The 25,999-nt window shown below is 55.8% G+C and overlaps 2 protein-coding genes across 2 annotated transcripts in view; one reads left to right on the forward strand and one right to left on the reverse strand.

Moving 5' to 3' along the window:
- The window catches only part of SORCS2 (sortilin related VPS10 domain containing receptor 2), a 487,624-nt gene that overhangs the window by 263,966 nt on the left and 197,659 nt on the right, over positions 1 to 25,999 (reverse strand). The window lies entirely within an intron of this gene.
- PSAPL1 (prosaposin like 1) lies at positions 6,866 to 8,678 on the forward strand. The gene has a single exon (XM_020880332.2). It carries the CDS (start codon positions 6,866 to 6,868, stop codon positions 8,477 to 8,479), a length of 1,614 nt encoding a protein of 537 aa, XP_020735991.2. The 3' UTR covers positions 8,480 to 8,678.

The raw sequence follows: 25,999 nt of genomic DNA on the forward strand, positions 1-25,999 counted from the left end.
CCAAAGAACTGATGCTTTTGAACTGTGGTGTTGGAGAAGACTCTTGAGAGTCCCTTGGACTGCAAAGAGATCCAACCAGTCCATCATAAAGGAGATCAGTCCTGGGCGTTCATTGGAAGGACTTATGTTGAAGCTGAGACTCCAACACTTTGGCCACCTCATGTGAAAAGCTGACTCATTTGAAAAGACCCTGATGCTGGGAATGATTTAAGGCGGGAGGAGAAGGGGATGGCAGAAGATGAGATGCTTGGATGGCATCACCGATTCAATGGACATGAGTTTGGGTAAACTCCAGGAGTTGGTGATGGACAGGGAGGCCTGGCGTGCTGCGGTTCATGGGGTTGCAAAGAGTCGGACACGACTGAGCGACTGAGCTGAACTGAACTGAACCCACTGCACCAATAGCAGCACGTACACACCTCTGGTCTCCACCTCTGCTCTGCCTCCTTCCTGGGTGCCGCCGCTGGGTGCCGACCACAGCCACTGCTGTGCTCAGGCCCCCTCCCCGGAGGGGCCCCCCAGGCCACCCTCTGTGAAAGCACACAGCCACCTCCACTGGACCTCATCTGCTTTTCTTTACTGCATAGAAGTCGTTTCCACCTGGCAGGAGAAGGGTCACGAGTGTTCACTCGTCCGTGGTCTGTCCCTAGGACCCGAATATCCACTCCTCATCCATCTCCTTCTCTGCTGAGCCTCCAGCCCACAGCGGGGGCTGCAAAACAGGCGGGAAACATTCTCAGTATGGCCCGGCAGCATGGGAGTGTCACCCAGAAGAGGCAGGAAAGGCAGAAAGAGAGGTGGCCCTGGGTCAGGGTGGCGGGAGGCATCAGCAACAGGCAGAATAGAGGAAAGGGCTCGGAGGTCAGAGAAGCCAGCGCCTCTGTGCTCAGAGATTCCAGAACACGGGCTGGGGAACCCCATGGGGCTGGAGCCTGTGTCCCCCCATGTGGGCAGAAGAGCATGCATGTGTCACCGTGTACCTGGGGACAGCTGCCCCCTGCCCACATGCATGGTGGCCTTCAGGACTGAGGGTGAAATGGAGGCCAGAAGGCCCGGCAAAGCGTTGGCAAGTGGGCCCTGCTCCCAATTACCTCCCTCTCCTCGCTGGTCCTCTGGGAAGCAGGCCATCTGCAAGCTTCATGCCCACCTCCTGTGTGTCCCCTCCCTGACCCTGGCTCAACATATGGGGCTTCACCCACAAAATGCCCCCCCTCACCCCCCGATCCCATTGGGATCAGGCTTATCTCTACTTAGGAAGAAAAAGTAAATACCTTCCAGGGAAATTTTTTAAACAGATGGAATTTATAAAATATACAGCAAGTGCTGCCTTTCGTTGAATGGTGGGTAGTGGAGGAATGCTGGTCGAATCATTTCCAGCACTTTCTGTAGGGTGACATCAGAGCCATGTGGAGCAACGCTGCTGGGGGGACAGGCTTGGGGCCGCCACATCAGAGCCTGGTGCATCTGCTTAGCACACACCGACCCTGGGCCCCTGCAGTCCCCCCCCAGACACCCACCCAACAGAAATGCCCACTCTGCCCACCGCACAATGAACCTAAGAAGGTACAAAGCAGTGATACTTGAATAACCCCAAACTGGAAGTGCCCGATGCCAGCCCTTGGCGATGAGGACACTCAGGCAGCTGGCACAGGGGACACTGCCAGGCAGTGAGGCCCAGGGACCACAGGGCGGGGTCTGGTCCAGAGGGTGAAAGCAGTGGACACACATGCCCACCCCATTGATGCAGATTCAGGAAGAAGTGAAATTGATCAGAGGTGAAGAAAGTCAGAAAAGCGATTGCTCTGGTTGAGGGCCGATGGGTGCGGTTTACACACGTGTGTGTGTTTGCCAGGATACACCAAATTGCACAGTTACAGCGTGTACATTTTACTATATGTAAATGTTATGTCAAAATTGAAAAGATAAATGTGTGCAAATGCAGAAGTCTAGTTGGTAAGTTTTGCTTTTCACAGTGGTAGGAGTTAGGTGTTCTTTTTTATCTTTCTTTTTTTTTTTTAATATATATTTATTTGGCTGCACCGGGTCTTAGTTGTGGCACACGGATCTTTAGTTGCAGCATGTGAACTTGTAGTTGTAGCATATGAGGTCTAGTTCTCTGACCAGGGACTCCAGGCCCCCTGCATTGGAAGCATGGAGTCTTAGCCACTGGACACCAGGGAAGTCCCAGGATTAGGCATTCTGAAACAACTTTTTTTGTATTTTAGAGTTCAGCAAATGAGTAAGTATATTAAGGATAATGGGACCCACACTCCTCACTGTTGGGCGGGGGAGTTAAGAATACAGAAAAGAAGAAAACTAGAATGTTGTCCAAGGAGTTGTTGCCTAAGGATCAAAGCGAACTCATTGTCTGATGAAGACATACAGTGAATGGATGATACTTGCAAGTACACATGTGTCTATATGTATGTACATGCCTGTCTTCATACCTACAAATGTCTGTCTCCATTTCTATGTAAACACATCCTTCCTCCATCACCCACATCAGTAAGAGGTAAGGTGTTCACTGCTCTAAGGTTATAGTTCACCATGGTGGCTGTGTTGACACCACAGTTTCAATGAGCACATCTATGCCTGGATCTTGGTTTTTAAACACTACCTTCCATCAACCAGGCTGGTTCCAGGGTTGGTTCAAGGAATGCACAAGATAAGCCTGGGGCAAGTCTTCGTTTAAAAGCAGAGAAGTGCTCTAAGAACAGTGGACACATGTCAGAGACACAGAGGTCAGCTCAAAGGGCCCCACTGAGCTGATCTGGAGCCATTTAGGCATCACAGCAATTGTAGGCATGGACTCAGTTCAGTTCAGTTTAGTTGCTCAGTCTTGTCTGACTCTTTGCCACCCCATGGACTGCAGCACCCTCTTCCAACAACAAACAATAGCAAACACCCTCTTCCAACAACACAAGAGAAGACCCTACACATGGACATCACCAGATGGTCAATATCGAAATCAGATTGATTATATTCTTTGCAGCCAAAGATGGAGAAACTCTATACAGTCAGCAAAAACAAGACCGGGAGTTGACTGTGGCTCAGATCATGAACTCCTTATTGCCAAATTCAGACTTAAATTGAAGAAAGTAGGGAAAACCACTAGACCATTCAGGTATGACCTAAATCAAACCCCTTACAATTATACAATGGAAGTGAGAAATACATTTAAGGTACCAGATCTGATAAGACAGAGTGCCTGATGAACTATGGATGGAGGTTCATGACATTATACAGGAGATGGGGAGCAAGACCATCCGCAAGAAAAAGAAATGCAAAAAAGGCATGGACTACAATCTGTTAAATAAAATAAGCATTCACAAGTCTACATAGGAAGGAGGGAAGGAAGGAAGGAAAGGAGGCAGGAAGAGGGAAGGGAAGGAAAAGCTCTTTTTTATATAAGAATACCAAATTAAAAATACCGAGGGAAGATGGGCTTAGCAAAGGACCAGTTATGCTAACAGTGGGTAAACATTTGATGAGAACAGAATATTTACATACTCTCAAAGTACCTTTCTAAATATTGTTAATTACAAAAAAGGAAACAGTAACTCCACAGAGGAAGAAGCAGCAGGTTTCCAGCAAGTGACCCCAGACCCGCAGTACCGGGTGGGCCCACATCCATCCTCCTCACCTGGGGCACAGAGGGGTCCTGCCATGTCTGACCACGAGGGAACCGGGGCAGACCCAAGGGGAGAGCATCCTGCAAGTAACCACAGGGACTCCAGGGTCAAAAAAAACACACAAAAGGTGACGGAGGGGCCGTGTGAGCGCACATAGCCCCTGACCTTGGAGCTGGGACCAGGAGGTGAAACACGGTCAGAGGGCAGCCCTGGGGATGCTACACAGTCCCAACAAGGGCTGCGGGTTAAACAGTAGGATTGTATCAACATCACAGCCCTGGATGTTGACAAATGCACTGTGATTATCTGGGAGGACGTCCTCATCCTCCAGAAACACACTGGAGCAGCTGGCGTAAGGGGACATGACGTCACTATACTCTCAACATGTTAGAACACAAGTGTCTGTAAATACAAACGCAGGCGGATGGGTGGGTAGATGAGAGGGAAGCGGGAAGGGGACCCAGGAAGCAAATTGGGCCGAGGTGCCCGAGTGACTGCTGGCCAGGAGTTCCTTGCTCTATTTCTGCAGTGGTCCTCTAAGTTTGAAATTATATCAAAATAAAACATAACCTCCCCCCAGGAAAAAAGACAGATGTGGAGCAACCAGAACTCTTTGAGCCCTGTTGAGGGCAGTGGGCACGACCACCATGGAAAACCATCTGTCGGCATTTACTGGACGTTTGCCCTCTGACCCCTGCAATTCTGCTCCTAGAGAAAACCCAGCAGAGATAGGGGTACACACGCACCCCTAGATGGGCACCAAAGTGTCCACGCCGGCCCCAAACTAACTGGACTTGATTCAAATGCCCACGAGGGTAGAAGAGATTAGTAAAACATGAATTCACCCGACGGATTCTGCACAGAAATGAGGACCCACCCGGCAGACCAGACGGAGCTCGCAGGCCCAATACCTCACCAAAGAAGCCGGAGATGAAACAATCGGGGTTCCTGGCAGTGGGCGGGGCAGTGGTGGCCGGAAGGTGCACTGGGGCTGCCCAGAATCATGGACATTGTCTGGGCCCGGGCACTCGCTCAGTCTGTGGATCTTCCCTGAGCTGAACACTTATAATCTGTGCCCTTTCCTGTATGCATGAAATATTTTAATAAAAATTCTAAAAGTAACAGGGAATTAGTGGTTAGGACTCTATGTTCTCACCACCATGGGCCTGGGTTCAATCCCTGGTCAGAGAATTAAAGATCTCACAAGTCACGTGGCTTGGTAAAATAACGAAATAAATTATTTTAAAAATATTAGAAAGTCCAAGAGAAAAGTCTCCTATGGTATCACTGACTTGACGGACATGAGTTTGAGCACGCTCTGGGAGTGGTGATGGACAGGGAAGCCTGGTGTGCTGCCATTCATGGGGTCACAAAGAGTCAGACACGACTGAGCAACTGAATTGATTGAGTGACTGACTGATGTATCTTTTTATAAAATAAAAACCAATTTCGTGTTTCCTCAGTAGGGAGAGATTTCTGGGCCTCTGGGCAGGGCGGTGCCTGGGGAAGGAGACCGTGGCAGAAGTCATGAAGGCCGAGCAGAGGTCTGGGGCTGCCCGGCCGGGACCCTGGTGCAGGGCAGTGGGCAGGTGCCCACAGTCCTCGTGGGATGCGAGTGGGTGCTCAGGAATCTCAGGTGATGTGCTCAGTGAGGAGCAGGCACGTGGAAAGGGTGTTAAAGTGAGCCAACCCCTGGCTGCCCCAGGCAGCTCGGGATGGGGTGCCCACGTCTCCAGCCCCCGCTTTGCAAGTGAGACCCGGGAGCCGGGCAGCTGAGCGCCCAGGCTCACTTCAACCCAAAGGCTGTCCCTCCTCTGGTCCAGGGCACCCACAGTCCTAGGGCCAGTGTGAAGAGCTCAGCAAGTGCTGTTTTCCGCATGCTCTGCCCAACCCCGGACCCAGAGGAGGTGGATGGAGCCACCCCGGCCACATTCCTCCACAGGGCAGCGGCAGTCTTGGGCCCCCAGGCCTGACCTACATAGACGGGGGTGCGGACTGCCCCTCTGAATCTGAGAGACAGCACCACGCTGGGGGCTTACACCCTCCAAGGGGTGCAGGCGACCCCAGGGGAGCCCTCTGCCCTCGGGCCCTCGACCCACCCACTCCTGCCTGGGAAGACCCCAGGGAGGTGAGCCAAGTGGAAAGGTGGGAGCCATGAGCCAAGTCGAAAGCAGGCCAAAGGAGAGGCTGGCTATGGAATCCTCCTTTTAACGAACTGGATCCAGCTCGGGACACCTGGGTGTGTCCGACATCTGACCCACTTGACTGATAACTCATTTAAAAACTAAGCCAGAAAAATAAGAAGATAAGGAGTGACATAGAAACGAAACAAATTCCTTCTGTGTATGGGTACTTTCAACCAACACCTTCATATCTAGGGTGGGCCAGCCCACACTCGGCCAAGTTTCCAGACCTGTTCCCTGGCGGCTGTCTCAGGAGGCCAACGGGCACTCACATCACAGATGAAGACATGAGGGGCCCTTCCAAGGCACTGCGGGCCCGGGCCAGGAGCAGAGCCAGCCAGGCGAGCCATTTCAAGGGCAGATGTAGGAAACAGGGCGTCTGTAGTTGGTCAGTCATTGAATTCACTGCACCTTCTGGCATTAAAAGGACAGGATGCCTGTGCCGCCCACAGGGGGACAAAAATCCCCCCGAGAGTCTCTCATCCTGGGCTTTCCGTGGTGGCTCAGACACTAAAGAACCTTCCTGCCGTGCGGGAGACCCGGGTTCGATCCCCGGGTTGGGAAGATGCCCTGGAGAAGGGAATGGTTACCCACTCCAGTATTCTTGCCTGCAAAATTCCTTGGAGAGGAGGATAATGGTCCATGGCGTCCCAAAGAGTTGGACGCAACTGAGCAACTAACATGAACAGACATCAGAGGCTGTCTTTCTAGGAGGGGACCTAGCCAGCGGAAGACATCAGAGTGAGAGGATGCGCTGAGGGGAAGGGGGCAGACAGGCTTCTAGGAAAGAGGTGAGTTGTGCTTTACTGAAGACTGAGCTGGGTTTTGAAAGCTGAGTGAGAGTCTATCCAGCCAGGGGGTGGGGAGAGGGAAGGACGGTGCTCCAGGAAGCAGCGACCTGCACACCCTGCAGGGAACCAGGGAACACCAGGGCGATGAGTCAGGCTGCGGAGGAGCCTGCTGAGCGGGGCCGCCCACCAGGTGGACCCGGGGCTTTATAGCAGCCGCGGGGCGGCCGCACGCGCAGTGGAGCTGGCCCTGTGACAAGGCATGCTCTGTGTGCTGCTGCTTCTGCCGGGCGTGCTGGGCGCCGCCCTGGCCGTCTCTGTCTCTGGTCCCAAGGAGTGCGCCAAGGGCCCGGCGGTGTGGTGTCAGGACCTGCAGGCGGCGATGAGATGCGGAGCGGTTGGGCACTGCCGCATCGCGGTCTGGAGCCAGCCCACCACCAGGTCCCTGCCCTGTGACCTGTGCCTGGACGTGGCAGCCACTGCCAGCAACGGGCTGAACCCCGAGGCTGCTGAGACCGACGTCCTGGCTGCGGTGATGAAGACCTGTGAGTGGCTTCCCAGCCAGGAGTCTTCGGTCAAATGCAAGGGGATGGTGGATGCCCACAGCTCCGCCATCCTGAACATGCTCAGCGGGGACCTGGGCAGTGCCCCACGACAGGTGTGCACGGCTCTCACCCTCTGCCAGCCGCTGCAGAGACGCCCGGCCACCCCGGGGCCGCTCTCCGAGGAGGACATAAACGACATGGTGGCCCCGTTTGTGGCCAGTGGCCTCCTCGGCTCCCGCCGTCAGCGGATTCCCGCGCGCACCGTGTGCGAGGACTGTGTCCGGCTGGTCACCCGGCTCCAGGGTGCCCTTGGGCCCGACCTGTCCAGCCTGGCGCAGGTGACCACACGGGAGCAGTGTGAGTCCCTGGGGCCGGGCCTGGCTTTCCTTTGCAAGAACTACATCCACCAGTTTCTTGCTCCTGCTGAGCAAACACTGAGGTTCATGCCGCCCAGCGAGATCTGCGAAAACGAAGGCTTCTGTGAGGAGCGGCAGGGACCCGCCCGCTCGGCTCACGTGGCTGCCGTGGACGGGGTCCCCGCCCTGGAGCTGGCGTCTCCATGGAAGAAGAGCGAGGTGCAGATGCAGGGTCCCGTGGCCTGTGATGTGTGCCTGCAGGTGGTGCAGAGGCTGGACCACTGGCTGGAAAGCAGCAGCAGCAAGACCCTCATCAGCCAGGCCCTGGAGCGTGTGTGTTCCGCGCTGCCGCCTCCCGTGGGCCGGGAGTGCATCAAGCTGGTGGACACCTACACCCCCACGCTGGTGGACGTCCTGAGCAGAATCACCCCGGAAAAGATGTGCACGGTTGTTCGACTGTGCAGAGCATGGAGGCGGGCCCGGGCGGTCCATGAGGGCCCCGCGAACCTGCCGCCCAGCCTCCTGGACCGGGACAGCCTCTGCAGGGGGTGTCGGCGGCTGTTCGGTCTGTCCGTCCACAACCTGGAGCAGAAGAGCACCGAGCGCCGTGTCCTGCGGGCCTTCAAGCTCGCCTGTGGCATCCTGCCGCTGCCCTTCATGGTGCAGTGCGGCCGCTTCGTGAGCGAGTACCAGCCCGTGCTCATGGAGACCCTCCGGGACATGATGGACCCCACCACCCTCTGCACGAAGTTGCGCGCCTGCCGTGACCCCAGAGACGTGCTGCTGGGCACCGACCAGTGCGTCCTGGGCCCGAGCTTCTGGTGCCAGAGCCGGGAGGCAGCCCAGATGTGCAACACGGTGGAGCACTGCCAGCGCCGCGTGTGGAGGGAGGCGCCCTTGCGAGCCGAGAGTGTGGGCGACCCCGGCTGCCCCAGCCAGTATCCCCCTGCCCCCGAGAGGCCCGCCTCTCCTTGAATCCCACGGGGCCCTGTGAGGCGGGTGTTGCCCCCATGTCCCAGATGAGAACTGACTCCCAGCGGGGAGGCCGGAAAGGACCTGAGCTCCATCCTGACCCCAGGCCCACGGCTGTGCCCTTGCTCATGCCTCAAGTGGACTGGAACCACCTGTTCCACTACTGCCGCCCGCCGCCTGCCCTGACTCTCCATCACTGTGCTGTCGCTGATAGTGGGGGGGGGGGGTCTTGCAGTGGCCTCTGGTGCCCCCACTACACTTTGCCGATGGGGTCCCGACTGGGGTGAGCAGTGGCAGAGGGCAGGTGGGGAAGGGGCCGTGGTGGCTGGCGGGGAGCGAGCGGCAGGTCTTATCCACCAGCCATCATCATCTCTCAGGCCACAGCTGCACAACCTTGGGGTCCTTGCACTGGCTCAAAGGTGCATATGATGTGTTGACTGTCTCTCTGGGGAGGAAGCTAAATGCCCCGAGTGGTTCTTGGGCTCAGCGCAGTCCTTCTGACACCTCCTGCCCACCACAGGAGCCTCTCCCCACACCCCGGACTCTAGGCTGCAGGGACATCCGTGCTGCGCTCCAGGCGAGGCGAGGAAAACATGCCGTGAAAGAGCCCAGGGGGTCGGATGATGGGGGGCAGATCCTCCACCTGTCAGAGCCTCAGTTTTCCAATCTGTAGAATAGGGCTGATAACACCAGTCTCATGGGGATGCTGAGACCGTTAGAGGAGATGTCCCTGACCTTCTTCCTCTGAAAGAACCAGCAGCCATCCATCTGCTGGGGCCAGCAAGCTCAGGGTCCCCAGCAGAATCTGGCAGTGCAGGTATTGAATAAACCGCAAGCTTCCTCCCAGTGGCATTTGCTGTCTTCTCATTCTCCTGAGGCCCTGGGCAAGAGCTGCTGTGGCACCCCCTTCTTTCTGGCCTTGCCCAGGCATTCCCCTCCTCCAGGAAGCCTTCCTGAGGCTCTCAGCCCAGCTAGGCGCCCTCTGTGGTTTCTCCTCATGCCATATTGTCATTATCACCCCTAGCACACAGTGTGATCCCCTTGGGGTGGCCATGGGGCATGACTCCCACTGTCTCTCGTGCGCACAGCACAGGCCTGGCACATAGTAGGTGCTGAAACATTCGTGGGTCACACACATGAGCGTTTCAGTGGAGGCCAGGCCTGGAGAGGCCCCGCAGCTGCTTTCAGATGAATCCCTCTCGAGGAAGAGAAGTGCCCCTCCCCCAGGCCTGGGAACCAGCTGCCCCCACCCGCTCCAAACCTGTGGCTGCACGTCAGCCCAGCCGTGCACCCGGCATGCTGGTCATCCACGGACACTGACCGCTGGCCACCCCCGAGGGCTTCTCATCTGTCCCGAGAGCTCCGCCTGGCTTCACGCCTCCCCCTCCACAACCATCTTGAGGGAGGCATCGTGATCACCCCATTTCATAGAGGTGGAAACAGAAACCAGAGAGGTTCAGTAATTGGCCCAAGGTCACACAGTTAGGACGCAGTGAAGCCAGGAGTCCAGCCCAGATAGGAACGGGCTCCAGGGCCTGTGTTCCTGACCCTCACCCCCACTGGTGGAGTTCAAGGCCTGACTCCAGCACTCCACGGCCTCTGCCTCAGTTTCCCATTCCTGAACGGATGCCCCGCTCCCTGGGTCCTCAGTGGGACCATGTATGAGAAGGGCCCGCCCAGCAGACACACAGTCAAGAAGGGGCTCTTCACACCTCCTCCCCCACAGGACCGGCCTTTCTGCATTTCTAGGCTGCCTCCTACACTGTCTTTCATTGTTTTCTTTTTGCATATCTTCATCCTAAGACACGCACTGAGGTTTCTGGATCGGATATGGCTGATTTGTTTTCCCCGAGTGAGCGTCTTAACCACTCTCTGCTGCTGTTTCCTTATCATTTCCCACATCAAATTCCTTTTCGATGAGAAAGCTGGGGGGGGGGGGGTGGCGGATAAATTAGCTGACTGCAGCTGCCGAGGCCATGAGAGCATGCGTGCAGGGGTGCCGGGACACCCGGCCCCAGGGAGCCTGTGAAGGTCTCCACCGGGCAGCGGACGGAGGGCCTTGGGGAGCACTTCCTTAGCATGGGGGCCTGTGACTCCACCGTCATCCCCAGACCTCTCAGTGGGTGTGTTGTAGGCTTGTGTCTGTGCACACATTCACTTCTGCACGAACGGTTTGCATAGAGCCAGAGTCTGCTGAGCCAGTCCAGGGAGGGTAGGGGGGAGGACTGGGAGCAGGTCTGCCCTTCATGCTCCTTCCTCTACCTCAAACTCTTTGTCTGGGAAATGGGCCACTAACCCCAAAAATGATTCCCAACAGTGGAACTGCTTCCCAAGCCAGCCCCCTGGTTGGCTGGGACCAGTGCAACAGACATCCCACTGAAGCCCTGCTTCCTCCATGGCCCCGCCCCTCTCAGTCATCTGCATCGCAGCCTCCGGGCCTCTGTGAAGGTCCCTCCCTCCTGCGGACCTCTGTCCCCATGTCGCCTCCCTGCCAGCATCTGTACTCACCCCACCTCGATCAGTTCAGTTCAGTTCAGTTCAGTCGCTCAGTCACGTCCAACTCTTTGCGACCCCATGGACTGCAGCATGCCAGGCTTCTCTATCCATCACCAACTCCCAGACCTTGCTCAAACTCATGTCCATCGAGTTGGTGATGCCATCCAACCATCTCATCTTCTGTCATCCCCTTCTCCTCCTGCCTTCAATCTTTCCCAGCATCAGGGTCTTCCTCAATGGTCACCGTTGAAGGCAGCCCGGCCCCTGAACCATGGGCAGCTCCAGTTCCTGGACTCACCCCACCTCCCCACCCCACTGCCATCACCCCTGGGCCCCACTCAGACACTCTGACCCACCCCCCCACGCAGGAACTCTAGAGTGGCGGTGGGGGATGGGCCAGGGGCAGGAGCGACCCTGACTTGAGTCTGCATCAGGTCTGTTTCATCCCCACCGGGTCCTAATGCTGGTGACGCAGGGATATTACCTGCGCCCAGCCCAGCGGGCTCAAATCTCTGGCCCAGAGAGGGACCGCGTCTTGCCGGGGTCCTGTTGTGGGGGTTCGAGACCCCGAGCTTAGGCTTCAGCTGCGTTTAGAGTCTGGCTCTGATGCAGTGAAAGGCATGAGAAACAGCTGCATCCGGCCCCTCCAAGACCCCCAGGGGCCTGAGCCCCAGCTTACAGGAGGGTCTGCTCTTCCCTCCCTAAGAGGCCCCCAAGTACATCTTCGTGCCCCCCGCACTGACGCAGTTGCCGTGACGCTGCCCTGGAGGCTCAGACTGTGCCAGAACTCACCTCTGGACCCCTGGGACGTGCCAGACCCAGGTGCTAGTCAGGGGCCCTGCTGGCGGCAAGCGGGGCCCATCACGCCAGGCCCAGCAGTGACTGTCTCCTGCCGCCATGGGGACCTCCCTGTCTCGATGGTCTTGCTTCCAGAGACCAAGCCTGCCACCCCGGGAAGGCTGCTCTTGTCCCACTGCTCTGAAACCCCCTCAAATTCACCGCATGCCTGCTGTCACTGGGGCCAGGCCTGATTCAGCGTGGTGGGACATTTCTGAGACAGTCAGGGAATCTTGGGGGCAGAGTGGAGAGAATGCAGACCATGTAGGGGTCATGTTCGAGCCTGGCTTCACCACTCACTGCAGTGTGACCTTGGGCAGGTTCCTTAGCAAGTCTGAGCCTCAGTTGCCCTGTGCGTATGTCACGGATAATGAAGGTGCCCCTCCCATGGCATCTGCTGGAGGACTGAGCGAGGTACTGCCCGCATCGGAGCCGGGAACACACAGCTGGAGATGTCATCAGCCCCAGCCTGAGCTAAATTTTTGCAAGTTCCTGCAGCTCGGAGAACCCGGGAACATGGGCCGAGGCCCAAGGGCCTGAGGCCACCAGGTCGGCCTTAGACAGCCTGTCCGTCAGATGTTCTGGGCATTCCAACTGTCTTGCTGGGCCCCGTGCAAAGTATGAGGTTGTCTGGGAGAAGCTGCTGGACACGGGAGGAGTGGGCAGATGGGGAAAGAGATGGCGGAGGGGAGGGAGACACAGAGATTGGGAAGGATCTTCCCGTCTCCATGACACACCCCGGTTTCTCTCCAGAAAAACCAGCACCTTCAACACTCTGACAGCACGTGCTCGGTCCCCGAGCCCCGGCAGCCTCCCCTAGCTCAGCCATGTGCCGGGAGGCCTGCTCTGGAGAAAACCCAGCAGCAAAGACCCGCCCAGCCTTCCTACTCCTCCTCAGGCTCTGGGCCACCAGCCCCCACTGCGTCCCAGCACGCGGTTGCTGGCCATGGGAAGCAGCATCTCAGGAATAGCAGGCTCGACCTGGGGCTCTCTGCTGAGACAAACTGGGCCCTGACCCCCAGCAGCAGCCTCTCAGCCGTCCTCCCAGGCCTGCAGCCAAACAGACCCCCCGTGACTCCCGCTGAGGGGTCACGATCTGGGGTGTCTGAAAATGGTGCTTTCCCCTCCTGGTCCCCTGGGGAAAGTTACAGGGCTACCCCTGGGGCCCTGGGCTGCAGGCCTGACTCTCACGACCTGCCCGCTGCTCCTCTGCGCCTCTGTTCCCCTCTGTAACTAGGAGAGGTTGGACCAGATGGGGTCAGAGCACAGATAACCTGGGCCCGAGGGTCCTGGACGATGGCTGAAGCTAGGCCCCTTGAGGGGGCAGACTGGTGGCCCACCCCTCTAGAGGTCAGAATGCCAGGCTGCCTGTGAGAGACCTCAAAATTCTTCCATGCTGACAGCGCAATAGCTTCATTTTAGAGTCCTCTTCTGGCCAAACCAAACATGCCTGAAGATGCAGACTGGCCCGCCAGGCCCCCAGCATGTGACCTCGGCAGGCTGGGACTCTCCTGCTGGAATCCAGTGCTTGGGCCTGTGGGCCAGTCTCAGAGGCCCAGAAGCCCAGCGGTCCTGATTCCTCCCGCAGCGCCCCCCTGGAGCCTCTCTGGGGTCAGGTTTCTGGTGCAGGGAGCCATTTACCCAGGACAATGCGGAGTCATGCAAAGGAAGGGAAAGCTCAACCCTCCCAGACCAGTTTCCCAGATTCCCTTTCCCAGGGGAAGGGCGAGATTATGAAACCGGGGCAGCAGAAAGGGAGAGGGGGCCTTCCAGGGCAGCTTACTCAACTGTCACGGGGCTGCGATGGGGAAGCGATGTGTGCTGCCCAAGGCCCCGCCGGCCAGACCTGGGGGGCTCCAGACCGTCCTCCATAGCCATCGTGAGCAGGGGTTGGGTCACCTGCCAAAGGCCGGTTGTAGGCGATGCTGGTTTAACAGAACCTGGCACTCTGGGACGTGAGCGGGTGAGGAAAGCAGGAAGGCGCCAGGCAGGCCTTGGCTCCTCCACACAAGGCTACCTGCACCTGCACCCCCCCTGCCCACTGCCCCCAGCCCCAGGCTCCGGGGGCTGAGATCAGCCCACGTGGCTCAGATCAGGGGCGGGGCTGGGTCGGTTCTGCCTTCCTGCTGGCCCCAGCCCCCGCACACAGGCCAGCGAGCATCCTGCCAGGGATGCCGGGAACGGCCCCTGCCCCTCCAGGAGGCGGGGAGCACAGGGGTTGTGGTCTGAGGCCACTTGTGCCCTGACTTTGGTGCTGGCTGTGGCAAGCCCTGGCTAGGGACCTTCCCGGGACAGGTGGGAGCCATTCCCGGGTCTTGAGTGCAGCCCTCAGGGAAGACAAAGTGGGTCCCCTGCCCTGCTTCTCCCGCTGAGACCCTCCCACACCGGGAGAAGCCATCACCCCCAGTGTGGGTGGGCTAAGGAGCTGCTGGGAGTCAGCCCTGCTGGGGGGCGGGCACCAAGAGGAGAGGTTGCTAGAGATAGAGATGCGGGGTGACTTCGGGCAAGCTGCTGCCTCGTCTGGGCCCTTGTTTCCCCACCTAGTTCAGAGGGCTGTGCAGATCCGGATTCCACAGCCAAGAGGCAGGACTCAGTGTCCACACTGGGCAGACAAAGGTGGCGAAGCCGAGGGAGGCAAAGGGACATCTTGGGGTCACAAGGGTCTCAGCCAGGATCTCCCCAGCTACAGACAGAGCTCCCCACTCCATTCTGCCCTAGGCATTCCTGCTGGCAGAGGATTTTCTAAAGATGGGGCAGCTGTTACCCCATTGTTCAGAAGAGGAGCCAAAGGCCAGGTCCAGCCCCTGCCACCTCCTCCTCACAGACCGCTGACCCCAGGGTTACTCGCCAAGGGGAGAGGGGTCAAGGTTCCTGGGGAAAGCCAGCAGCATCCCCCCAGCCAGCAGTGCATATAGATCTGCAGAGTCCTAGGAAGCTGGAGGGTTCCAGAACCTTCCTCAACCTTGGTGTGCTGGGGCAAACTCACACCAGCTCACACCAGCTTGCATCTGTTCACATCAGTTCACACCAGCTCACACAAGTTCACATCAGCTCACACCAGCTCTACCAGTTCATACCAGCTCCACTAGGACCACCAACACCACTAGCTCCACCAGATCCACCAGGTCATATCAGCTCACACCAGCTCACACCAACTCACACCAGCTCATATCAGCTCACACCAGCTCACACCAGCTCACACCAACTCATACCAGCTCATATCAGCTCACACCAGGACACACCAGCTCACACAAACTCACACCAGCTCACATCAGCTTACGTCTGCTCACATCAGTTCACATCAGCTCACACCAGCTCACATCAGCTTACATCTGCTCACACCAGCTCACACAAACTCACACCAGCTCACATCAGCTTACATCTGCTCACATCAGTTCATACCAGCTTACATCAGCTCACACCAGCTAAACCAGCTCACACCAGCTCCACTAGGACCACAAACACCACTAGCTCAACCAGCTCCACCAGCTCCACCAGCTCACATCAGCTCACACTAGCTCGCATCAGCTCACACCAACTCATATCAGCTCACACTAGTTCACACCAGCTCCACCAGCTCACACCAGCTCCACTAGTTCACACCAGCTCGCACCAGCTCACCAGAGTCAATCGAATACATCTCCTGCCATGTTATGTTCAGTGACTTCCTGCTGGAAGCTTAAAACTGGCCATGATAAGAAACTACATCATGGACATTGGAAAGTGCTTCAAATTAGAAGGGGTTTTATTGGTTTGCTTTTTGTTTCCTGGAGTGCTGGTGGTTAAACACTCACCATTCTTCCTAAAGCTCCAGAATTCAAGAACCGAAGGCAGCCTTATGCCCCTGACATATCTGCCAGGCCTCTCCGGCCTTTCTGACTACCGATTCTGCCAAATGAAGGGGGAGGATGGGCACTGGTTCCAGAACCAAGGCAGACCTGCCCCTACCCTCCCAGAGCTGCTCACAGGCCAGCCAAACAGAATGTCTAGTCTCTCTGCTTTCAACTCCATGGGTGAACCTATTGTGTGCTAGGCGCTGTTCTAGGCCCTGGGATACACCATGAGGCACACAGGCGAGGTTGCTGCTGCCTGATGGGGGAGGAGAGACAAGACATCTATGAAAAAGTCATACCAAAATTTGGAAATGGAAATTTCATTAAAGTAGTGTCATCACAAATAATTCATTGAAACCCTGAGAGATTATAATAAATGCAATACAGAGTAAAGAAGCTGGAGGAACAGGATCTAATGGGAAGAGCTACTTAAGAGAGTGTTGTCAGGGGCCCAGAGGAGGTGACACTCAGCTGACTTCTGGCTCACGTCCAGGGAAGGGTTTCAGGACAGAGATGAGCTGGGGCAAAGGCTGGGGGTGGGCGAGAGGGGTGGGGGAGGCAGGCATGGCTGGAGTGAGTACCAGGGCTGTGGGAGAAGCGACCAGGAGGTGAGAGGCATTCTCTGGGGAGCCCTGTGGGGTGCAGCAAGGGGCTGCATGGACCTCCAGGTGTGATGAAAGCCATGGGACGGTTATAAGCTGGGCAGTGATGAGTCCCTTTGCTGAGAGTCGGCTGTGGTGCTGGGTGAGCCTAAGGGGGCAGGAAGGAGTCAAGAGACCCGAATGTGGCTGGTGCAGACGTCCAGGTGATGGAGGCTTTGCGGGGATGGAGCAGGCAGGGGTGCAGGCTCGGGACAGACCCTGGAGGAGGAACCACAGGGCCCGCTGGTGGAGCAGACGGTGAAGAGACTAAGGAGGATGTGAGTCTGGGAATAGCGCGCAGAGAGCCTGGTCCTGACACATCCTCGTCCTGACATGCACGGGACTGGGGCAGGAGCGCTGATGGGAGCCGGGGGTCTCCACACTCAGCTCCCCGCCCCAGCTCTGTCCTGCCCTGCGAGGGGCCTCATGCACGTGTGTGGGCTGCAGCCTGCTCATCCCCTCCACAGCCACCCCAGCCCCACCCACCATCCATCCCTCGGGAGAGCCGGGGGTCTCCACACTCAGCTTCCCCCCCCAGCTCTGTCCTGCCCTGCGAGGGGCCTCATGCACGTGTGTGGGCTGCAGCCTGCTCATCCCCTCCACAGCCACCCCAGCCTCACCCACCATCCATCCCTCGGGAGAGCCGGCGGAGGGAGCAGCCCGGGCTGCGGGAGGGAGCGGGGCAGCCCCCATCCCCCATTGCATGCTTTGGCTGCAGGCTATCCCTTATCCCCGGGGACCCTTGTCCTATGGGAGGGTGTGGCCCCGAGGAGGCCCAGAGCAGGGTGCTCTGAGATGAAAGAGGCTCGGCTGCCAGGTCTAGGGAGGAGTCAGGGGTCAACGAGGGCAGTGAGTAGCAGAAGGCCACAGCGAGGGGGAGAGTGGGCCTCAGTCCATCCCTCCGCCGCTGGCCGCCCTTCGCTGCAGGCCTGCCCTGCTCTCTGAGTGCCCTTCTCAGAGCAGCAAGGGCCTCAAGACATGATCTAAGCTTCACAAGGACCCAGGGGACCGGAAGAGGACAATGTGGAGATAGGCGGGCAGAGAGGCCTCGGCGATGTCCAGGTAGAGATGAAGGTGGCAGGGATGGTGGGGGAGAGGACACGAGAGATGGTGACAGAGCCTCGAGGGCTGCGACTGTGGCACAGTCACCCCACCGGCCCCAGTGCCGGGGGGACAGAGACACTGCTGGACCAGAGGCTTTGGAGACCCCATTCACTGCACAGAGGGACTCAGGCCTGATCCAACAACGCTGGCCAAGGGCAACAGCACTGCTCAAACAATGAGGATGTAACAGCCAACGTCTCCTGTGAACCAGGCGCTGGGTTACACGTTTTCCATCCGTTACCTCGTTGGACCCATTTTACAGACGGGATAAGCTGGGCTCAGAGAGAGGAAGTGACTTCCCAAGGCCACACAGCCAATAAGACAGGGGGAACTCGTCTCTGCCCTGGAAGCCTGGGCTTTCACACCTCTCGTGCAGGCTTCGCCAGAGGGAGAAGTCCGCAGAGGAGCTGCGATAATGGGCATCTCTTGGGAAACGTGTGGCATGGTGGTGAAGGGCGCGGGCTCTCCTGCTGGCAGAGCCCAGACCCTCTGGGTGCCTGCAGGGGACACAGGCAGAATTTCAGCTGCAAATACCATGCAGACCAGGGGCGGAGCAGAGCAGCGGCTGGGTCCCTGTTCTCGAGGAAACTGGGAACCGGGCTCGGGACTCTGTCTCCAAGGAGGGAGCAAAGCCGAGCAGCAGTGACGGCAGACACCTGGGCACGTGCCTGGGCACACTGCCCGCTGTAGCTCAGGGCTAAGAGCAGCCTCCTGGCCGCCTGTCCATCTCCCCCGGAATGGAAGCCCCAGTGGGGCAGAAGTCAAGGTTCTCCTTCAACTCAGTGCTGAGTCTAGGAGAGCGCCCAGAGGGGTCAGCGCCCCGGAAAACTAGCTGAGGGACGCAGGGAAGGGGGCGTGGAGATGAAGAAGGGGTGACGTGTCTTAGGCTGGGCGTGGCTTCGGGCTGATGGCACCTGGTAGGTGCTTCAGAATGAAGTCTGACTGTGTGAAACCAGTTGGGAAACTCAACCTTCCACGGGCTTATTCCTGCACATCCCAGTGTTGTCCGCTGAAACATGAGCAGCTTACCTGAGGCCACTATAAACGATAGAGCTGGGACATCCAGAATTAGGGTGCCCATGATTCTCCCCGATACAACCAGCATTAGGCTTTTACCCCCAAACAGAGTAGCCTTCCTAGCATCGTAGAAACAGCCGGCATCTTGAACCCTGTGCTGAGCAAACTCTTCCTGGAGGATCATCTACTGATCCCAGGGGCTCACTTTCTTAGACAAGAAGCCAGGGTTCAGAGAGAGGACTGACTGTCCCCGGAACCTGCTGCTAATGGCAGAGCTGGCTAAGCCCCTTGATGCCACTCGGCTGCCGGCACGTTCCCTGGACACTGCTCGGCCCGTAAACGGGTTTATGGCTCCATCCTTCAAAACACACTCAAGCGAGGTTTATTACATAACAGAAAACAAAGGTAGTTTGGTAATATGTTTCCCACTCGGGAGTTTTATTAAAATGCAATGAATCTCCAGGACAGAGTGTGACTTTAAAGCAAAGGGCAGAGATGCAGGTCTGCTCTTCTTCGGTGAAAGGGCCGGGGTGAGGAAGATGAGGAGTGAGCATGGGGTGGGGGTGTGAAAAGAATGCAGCATTTTGGCCCCGCCCACCCCAGGCTCAGCCCCTCCCAGAAGCGGCAGGGAATGGGACTTTGCACTCAGCTGGGCCCCGGAGGGCAAGAGGAATGAGGCTTCACAGTGCCAGCACTTTGTCAAATACCACTTTCCCTCCGTGGTTCTGTTAAACCATGCCTTCTACACCCTGCAGCCTCACTGTCTACTCTGAATGCTGTAGCCGTGTTCTTGTTCTAATCCACAAGCCCCAGCACCTAGAGGACACAGTTCATCTTGGGCTGGCTCACAAGACTGGCCTTGGTCCAACTCCCCCGGGGCCTCACAAGCGTGCTCTCCCGCCCTCCTCTGCCCACCTCGCATTTTCACCACTCCAGGCCTCTTAGGGTTCCTCTCACACCAGGCTGGTAGGTGCCTCTGTGATTTTGCACATACCGTTGTCTCTGTCTAGAATGTCTTTTCCTCTGCCTGACTACCTGGAAAACTCCTATTCATCCTTCAAAACCCTATTTGGACATCACCTCCTCCGAAGTGTCCAGTCATTCTCTCCCATGGTTTCCTTAACGGTAGACAGATGCTGGTCCCTCCTTCAGTCCCTTCCTCTCTGAAAAGGCTGGTGTCTCATTCATGGCCAATCCTAAGGCCTGAGGCTCAAGAAAAGTCTACAGGGTTTGATTATCTGAAAACTGTCTTATTGTCTCATGTTCAATCTCGGTGCCCCAGCCAGGTCTCCAACTGACCAGAAACACAGACAGCCTCTGGATGCCTTCAAGCCCTGTGTGGTCAACAGAATAAGCCCCCAAACATGTCCACCTCCTAAAGCCCAGAACTTACGCATATGTCACCTTAGAGGCAAAGGGACTTTGACATGGTTAAGTTCAGAACTTTGAGATGGGGAGGTTCTCTTGAATTATGCAAATGAATCTGGTTGAATCACATGAGTCGTTAAAAAGGAGAGCCTTTCCAAGCTACGGGTAGAGAAAGAGAGGAGAATCAGACGAGTCAGAGGAGGCAACACTGGTGGCTTGAAGATGGAGGAGGGGCCACGAGCCAAGGAATGCAGGCACCTCTAGAAACCAGAAAAGGCCAGGAAAAAGAAAAACTTCCTCTAAAGTCTCAGGGAAGGAAGTGAGCCCTATGCACACCTTCGTGTTAGCCAGGGAGACCCATATCAGCCTTCTGCCCTCCAAAACTGTGTCGTAAAAAATTTGTGTTGGTTTTGAGCCACAGATTTTGTGGTCATTGGTTACAGCAAGAGAAAACCAGTGCACCCCGTGCCCCAGCCTGGCTGTTTACATGGGTTCTCCCAGTCCCTGGGCATCACCAGCCTCTGCACCATTGCCACCTGCCTTTCTTTTTTAAGATTTTTTTTTTAATGTGTACTGGTTTTCTTTTGAGTCTTTATTGAATTTGTTACAATATTTTTTCTGTTTTATGTTTTGGTTTTTTGGCCACAAGTCATGTAAGATCTTAGCTCCCCAACCAGGGGTCAAACCTGCACCCGCTCCACTGGAAAGTGAAGTCTTAACCCCTGGACTGCCAGAGCAGTCCCTGCCCCACTCCCTTGACTGCCTTCCCCCCACTTCACTGGCCATTTTCTGCCTTGTGAACTCCTATTCATCCTTCAGAACCCATTTTCCAGGTCCCTCTGATGGGACCTTGTGCTCTTGGGCCGGCCGGAGCACCGTGTGCCCTGAGTCTCAGCCGTGCCTTCCCGCACACACAGGAAGTAGGGCACCATCTTGGATTCTCTGCTCTCCCACCAGTTGGGCCAGATCGTGGGTGGCAAGTGCTGGTGCTCGTTGATTCTGAATGTTTGGTGCCAAAGAAGTGCCTGACACATCGCAGGATCTCAGAAAGCAAGTTGCAAGTGACCTGACCGGGGCTTGGGGTGGTCAAAGTCAGAGGCCTCCAGCTATTCGTGGAATTTGTTGAACAATAAGGAGGCCCCCACCTCGCTGCTGAAGCTTTACTTTAACTGGAAGTACCTTCATGCCACCAAAGGAGACACATTTATCTTATTTCCTTGGACCTAAACAGCTCTTTCATGTCTCTGCCCCCCAGTACAATCAGTTACAGCCTCAGAGACAGACCCTCCATACACTCAAGTACATGGCGGAATCCTGATACCCTGTAATCCAACAGACAGGAAAGAAAGTCCCTGCTTAAAATACATCCAAAGAAAATAATCAGAAAAGTGCAATAATGTACCTACAAGGCCAAGAACACAGCTTTCTTTACATCTTTACATTAGCGAAAACTGAAAATGACGCAGATGTCTAAAAATGAGGATTTGGCTAAATAAATAATATCTCCTTCATCTGAGGCTACATTACATGGCCGCTAAAAATAGTGGTTTTGAAAATATGTGGGAGCATAGGAAAATGTTTAATACTGGGATTCAAAGTTTATAAAACGTGTATACATTTGCATCTTAAAAAGACTGGTGAGAATTTTCATCTCAAACATTAACATTTGTTATCTCCTAAGGTAGCTTAACACAGGGGATTGTTTTTATGCTTCGTTGATGCCATAGTTTCTAAAATTTCTGTGATGAGCATGTGTTATCACTTTTAAAAATATTTTTTTTAAGGAGAAGCTTCTGGAGAGGAATTTAGCAACACCCTTATCAGTACTATCTTTAATATGTTACTAAATCTTTACAGGGTTGAATGGCATTATACAGCACCCAGTTATAAGGAAACGTGAGGTGGTCACCACCGAATCCAGGAGCAGTGTTTTGTGGGTTTCAATCCAGCTCAGGAAATCCCGGATACTGAGATGACGGGAAACTCAGATCCCAAGAAGAGATGAGGAGGAATTATACGGAGGGTCTGCAAGGGCTCAGAGGAGGAGCCTGACCCAGCCAGGGTTGGGGGTGGGGTGGGGGACTCGGGGAAGGGGGGGACCTCTGGGCACAGAGGGGTGGGGGAACAGGAAGCTGCTGCTGAGATCTGGCCGGGGGGTGGGGGGGTGGGTTGTGGCGAGACCTGTGGGGAGGTGCCATGCCGGACGGACGAAGGTGGGGTTGGGGGAGAACTCTAGAAGAATCTGCGGTGTCAGGGGCCCCCACGAGGTGGTTCTGGGGTAAGTGCTGGCCGCAGCATCAGAGCGTCCGCTCAGCACTCACAGGCTGGCCCTCCCCACAGAGCATCTGTCTCCGTCTCTCAGAAAAGCATCTGAGATGACCATGTGGGCCAGGCAGCTGCGCTGTGGGCTCGTGGTTCTTCAGGGTCACCTGCGTGGGCCAGGCTGTCATCAGCGCCGTGAGAGAAACCAGGTGCCTCTGCCAGCCCTCAGAAAGCTAAATTCAGAGCCCACACCCGGCTCGTTCGGGGCTGTCCTGCAGAACCCGGGAACCCATCTGCTTTCTGCTCGTGTCTCCTTTTTCCCTGAGAAGTCTTCTGGAGCCCAAGGGAGGCTTACAGCAATGGGATCAGAAGAGCAGGATGCCGGAGAGGGAGAGAGAAAACCACTGCAGGCATGCGGGCGAGCCCAGGTGGGAAGGGGCTCCCTTGGGGTAGGTACCACACAGAGAGCTGGGACTCGGGCATGCTCGGGGCGCCCAAGGCCAGATGTTCTCATCACCCTCCAAGGCCAGCAGCAGCATTCTTGAGATGCAGCCGCGGGCCGCAGGAGGACTTCTGATCTGTCGTGTAGGTGGACCTGGCAGAGCCCGGCGGGATGGATGCTGGGGAGGGTGAGGCGGAGCACACAGGAGACGCCACAGTGGCCACGGCAACACGGAAGGCACCGTGTACACACAGCTGCCCTGGAAGAGCAGGGAGCCCGTGGTTCCCGAGGACCGGGGCTGAACCTTCCAGAAGTCTTCCCCGACTACCACTTCCTCTGCTCAACAGAGAGGGGCGGTCCAGTATTTCCCCACAGTGTGGGCTCCCTGCTTATCACTCATCTGTTAGCCCTGCTACACTGTGAATCTCGGGGGTCATTGATCTCAGTGACTCAAACACAGAGCCTGGATGGAAGGATGCAGAGACAGATGATGGATGGCTGGGTGGAGGGATGAGGTGCAGCTGGATAGATAGGGAGTGATGGACGGATGGCTGGATGCATGATGGATGGGAGAGATGGCAAGAAGGAGGCCAGGGTGGTGGGGAAGCGAAGAGGCAGAAAGAAGAGAAAGCCAGATGGCAGAGAAGATGGTCAGCGTTAGTGACCAGTAGGGGTCCTCAGAGCTGGGACCCAGGACCTGCGGCAGGCCCAGCACTGGACTCAAGACGGAGGAAGAGGTTGGGGGACTGGGGAGGCTGAAGGGTCTCCTCAAAGCTCCTGTGAGCTCTCGGCCACCCCAGATCTGTTCCGGAGCCTCTTACAGGCACCCCGAGGCCTCAGAGCCTGACCTCATCCAACTGTTGATCGCAGGTGAATTATTTATTGAAGAGACTCAAACCCAGGAAGCTTTTAAGTCAGCGCCTCGATCCCTTTCTGGTCTGTGTCTTGTTTAAATCAAACTCAGGTCTCCATGGTGATGTGTAAGCAAACACAGAGAGAGACTGTTGCAGGGAGAGAGTCCCAGCCGGTGGAAGGGCAGCCGGACACGTCAGGGGAAGAGATGGAGGAAGGAAGCCACCCTCTGACACCTCGCAGGCGCCACGCATTGCACACGCAAGGTCTCCTGTCAGCCTCACGTCAAAACGGCGAGGTCTGCGCCGCCAGACTCAGGGTACAGACGAGGCCCGGGGTGGGGGGTGGAAGCCACAAAGGAGGAAAGGTGCGGAGCCAGACGGAAACCGGATCTGTCTGGGGGCACCGACCACCCGGCCTAGAACGCCTGCAGTCAGCCACAGAGCAGCCCATCACCGTCTAAGACTCTCTCTGAAATAAGGCCCGCTCTTCCCGCCCACAAAGAGCGAGACTTGCCACCTGTTGAACATTCCCTGCGAACACTCGGCGCGTCCACCTGTAAGGACCCTAACAGCGCAGCAGCGCTTCGTCTGCCTGGACATTCAGGCCCCGAAGACACAGCCTGCGATCCCGGGGACTGCCCGTGGGCTTCCGGAACACTCTGCACACGGCCGGGCTCTGTCCACCTCACCCTCCGGACGGTCCAGCTGGGCAGACGTCCCCGTCCCCGGCCATCATCTGTCTCCGCAGAAAAGGACCCTGACGCTCCTTTATGTTAGTACATATCAAGAGGTTATCATCCGGCTGTGACCTGATGGCTCAGATTCCCTAAACTCTGCATCCTCAACATGTAACCCCCAAATTCTCTATATTAAAAAATGGAGAGAGAGGGAGGTACCCTAGGAAAAATAGAACCAAATCTGGTTTGAAATGGAATGGCATCAAAATCCAGTAGCATTGCAGGGAGACAGATGTGGTCTGGAAATCTCACAGGCCAGTTCATCTGGAAGAGAAGATCTATATAGTAGCTTCCCAAAGCTCCTTCCATGGAAAACCCGCCCCAGGAAACACTCAGAGGAGCCAAAGTAAAATAAAACTTAAATTGCATAAAAAATTTAAACAAGTAAAGTTAATTGAAGTAAATAAAAAGTAAAATAACATTTTAAATTAAAAATTTTTTAAATGAAAGCTCATGGAATCAGATGGGATTGGAGAAATGCCACATGATCTTCTCCTGGAGACGTATGGTGCCCAGTGGTGTGTTAGAGACTCTAGTGTGTTCCCCTGCAAAGAAACATGATCCATTTTCTTCCATCTAATTATGTTTGCCTAGCTTATGACCACACAACATATATTTTCTGGAAGCATCGATGAGCACCTGTTGTGCTTGAGTGTCGTTCAGCAAACAAGTCCCTTCTTTCCCCTCCCCTCCCCCACTGGGGCTGGGTTTGACCTGTGACTTGCCTCAGCCAATGGAATTTAGCAAACGTGCGTGAACAGGAGCCTTAAGTGTGCTTATAGGGGTGCTTGCCTCTCTTGCTCCCCTGTCCGTGCCTGGGAAGAAGGGGTCCTGATGGCCTCTGGCTGGTCAGCTGGGGTCCCAGCACAAATGGAGCAGAGTCAAGCCTGCCAACCTCAGGGGGAGCTGTCTGGCCACCCCAGCCTACTGCAAACAAATCAGTCACCCCAGGGCGTGAGAAAAAGGAGCCTGCTGAGTTTGGGGTGACTAGTTACACAGCATCATTGTCATTATAACTGAGGAATGCACCAGCCTACAGAAACACTCTTCTAAGAATGGCACTTCTAAGCATCGCGTATTTCAAAATATGACATAGAAGAACACTCTTGGGAGGACACATTCTTAGAGAGTTGGGAAAGAGTAAGTGACAATCACAGGAGCCCAGGACACAGTTGGAGGATGCCCATCTTAACATTAAGGGTCAGGAAAGGACTTGGGCTATTTGCAGCAGAGAGGCGGGGTTGAGGAAGGAATTTAGTGATAGAAAAAAGACGGGCAGGAAATACAACAGCTAAATCCCAGAGGAGGGGCCTCAAACAGTCAATAAGACACAATAAAAGAAAGTTTGATTCCACAAAAAATCACGCAATTGCAAGACAGGATAACACTGAATTATGTTCTAACGTCCACTTGAATGCAGACACACAGTCTGAAGATTCCAGAGACGGGGGGCAGGAGTCGCTCACAGACAGACTGACAAAGGAAAGGCAGGTGGAGACAGACATGGGCGAACACACTCCGCAGCCCTGATGGGAACAGCGCAGCCTGGGGATGGAAACCCTCGCGCTCCACAGCGGGGGAAGGTGTGGCTCAGCCAGCCAGCTCACCAGGGCTGCAGGGATAAACGACCCAAACCCAGGCGTGAGCATCAGTCGCGTTTCTAAAGGCAGCACACTGCCATCTGCGTTAATTTTTTTTTTTTCCTATTTATTTTTTTTTTATTTTTTTATTTTATTTTATTTTATTTTATTTTTTATTAGTTGGAGGCTAATTACTTTACATCATTACAGTAGTTTTTGTTATACATTGAAATGAATTAGCCATGGATTTACATGTATTCCCCATCCCGGTCCCCCCTCCCACCTCCCTCTCCACCCGATCCCTCTGGGAAGACCCAGAGGGTGCGTTAATTTTTAAATCGCACTAAACCCT

This window comes from Odocoileus virginianus, unplaced genomic scaffold (genome assembly GCF_023699985.2).
Source record: "Odocoileus virginianus isolate 20LAN1187 ecotype Illinois unplaced genomic scaffold, Ovbor_1.2 Unplaced_Scaffold_5, whole genome shotgun sequence".
Taxonomy (NCBI): Eukaryota; Metazoa; Chordata; class Mammalia; order Artiodactyla; family Cervidae; genus Odocoileus; species Odocoileus virginianus.